Genomic DNA, 1,402 nt, shown 5'->3' with positions numbered 1-1,402 from the left:
TTGTACTGAAGTTTTTTCTTCAAATGCTGTCCTTTTCCTATCATGTACAATAAAATTCCTGTGGCAATTAGGATTCTCCATGAAGTTATAAGGTAGAGCGGAGACTATGTCATATATGTCGAATAAATAAACAGACGACCATATTTTCAACGTGCTCATGGTTTTTCCACAAGGCCTTACAAAGTATTTAGCACAAACAAATTGAAATTTAATTGTTGAATGATTAAATCAAAGGTTTTGAATCAGGAGAATGGGCATCACTTATCTTCTTAGCATGTGTCAAAGGCTCTCTGACAATTAGATTGATGAAAAGGAATCATTTTCCCCAAATATTAATTATCTCTGAATTTAGCATACCCAAGTATAAACACAGGTAATCCAATGTGGTGAATAAAGAATATATTAGACATAGTACTTCACTAAAAATTCTGCTTTCTTCTCTTCCCTTGCCAACAAAGGAGCTATGAGAGATGAAAACCAATCCTCTGTCCTGGATATCTTCCTCCTAGGAGTTAGTAGTCATCAGGAACAAGAAGACTTCTTCTTCATCCTTTTCTTGTTCATTTACCCCATCACATTGATTGGAAACCTGCTCATCATCTTGGCCATTCGCTCTGACATTCGCCTCCACAACCCCATGTATTTTCTCCTTGCCAACCTCTCCTTTGTTGATATCGTCTTTTCCTCTGTAACCATCCCTAAGGGACTGGCCAACCACCTCCTGGGCACCAGAGCCATCTCCTTTGGAGGATGCCTAACACAGATGTATTTCATGATTGCTTTGGCTAACACAGATAGTTACATCCTGGCTGCTATGGCCTATGATCGAGCTGTGGCCATCACCCGCCCACTTCATTATGCAACAATTATGAGCCCATGGACTTGTGTCCTGCTAGTCACTGGGTCTTGGGTGGTTGGAAATGCCAGTGCCTTTCCCCATACCCTGCTCACAGCTAGCCTGTCCTACTGTGGAAACCAAGAAGTGGCCAACTTCTACTGTGATACTGCCTCTTTGCTCAAGCTGTCCTGTTCTGACATCCACTTTAATGTGAAGGTGATGTACCTGGGAGTTGGTGTTTTCTCCGTGCCATTACTATGCATCATCATTTCTTATGTTCAGGTCTTTTCCACAGTCTTACGGGTTCCATCCACCAAGCGTGTGCTCAAAGCCTTCTCCACCTGTGGTTCCCACCTCACAGTTGTTTCTCTGTATTATGGGACAGTCATGGGCATGTACTTCCGCCCTCTGACTAGTTACAGCCTAAAGGATGCTGTGATAACTGTGATGTATATCGCAGTGACCCCAGTGTTAAATCCTTTCATCTATACTCTGAGAAATAGGGTCATGAAAGCTGCCCTGGAAAAACTCTTCAGCAAGAGAACGTCCTCACATCCAATATGA

General features: G+C 42.4%; 1 protein-coding gene across 1 annotated transcript; it reads left to right on the top strand.

Annotated features, from left to right (window-relative positions):
- LOC108638210 (olfactory receptor 1A1-like) lies at window positions 464–1,402 on the top strand. Its single transcript, XM_018063992.1, has one exon. It carries the CDS (start codon window positions 464–466, stop codon window positions 1,400–1,402), a length of 939 nt encoding a protein of 312 aa, XP_017919481.1.

This window comes from Capra hircus, chromosome 19 (genome assembly GCF_001704415.2).
Source record: "Capra hircus breed San Clemente chromosome 19, ASM170441v1, whole genome shotgun sequence".
In the NCBI taxonomy this organism is placed as follows: Eukaryota; Metazoa; Chordata; class Mammalia; order Artiodactyla; family Bovidae; genus Capra; species Capra hircus.
Note: the sequence above shows the minus strand (reverse complement) of the source record. Positions and strands in the feature narration are given on the sequence as shown.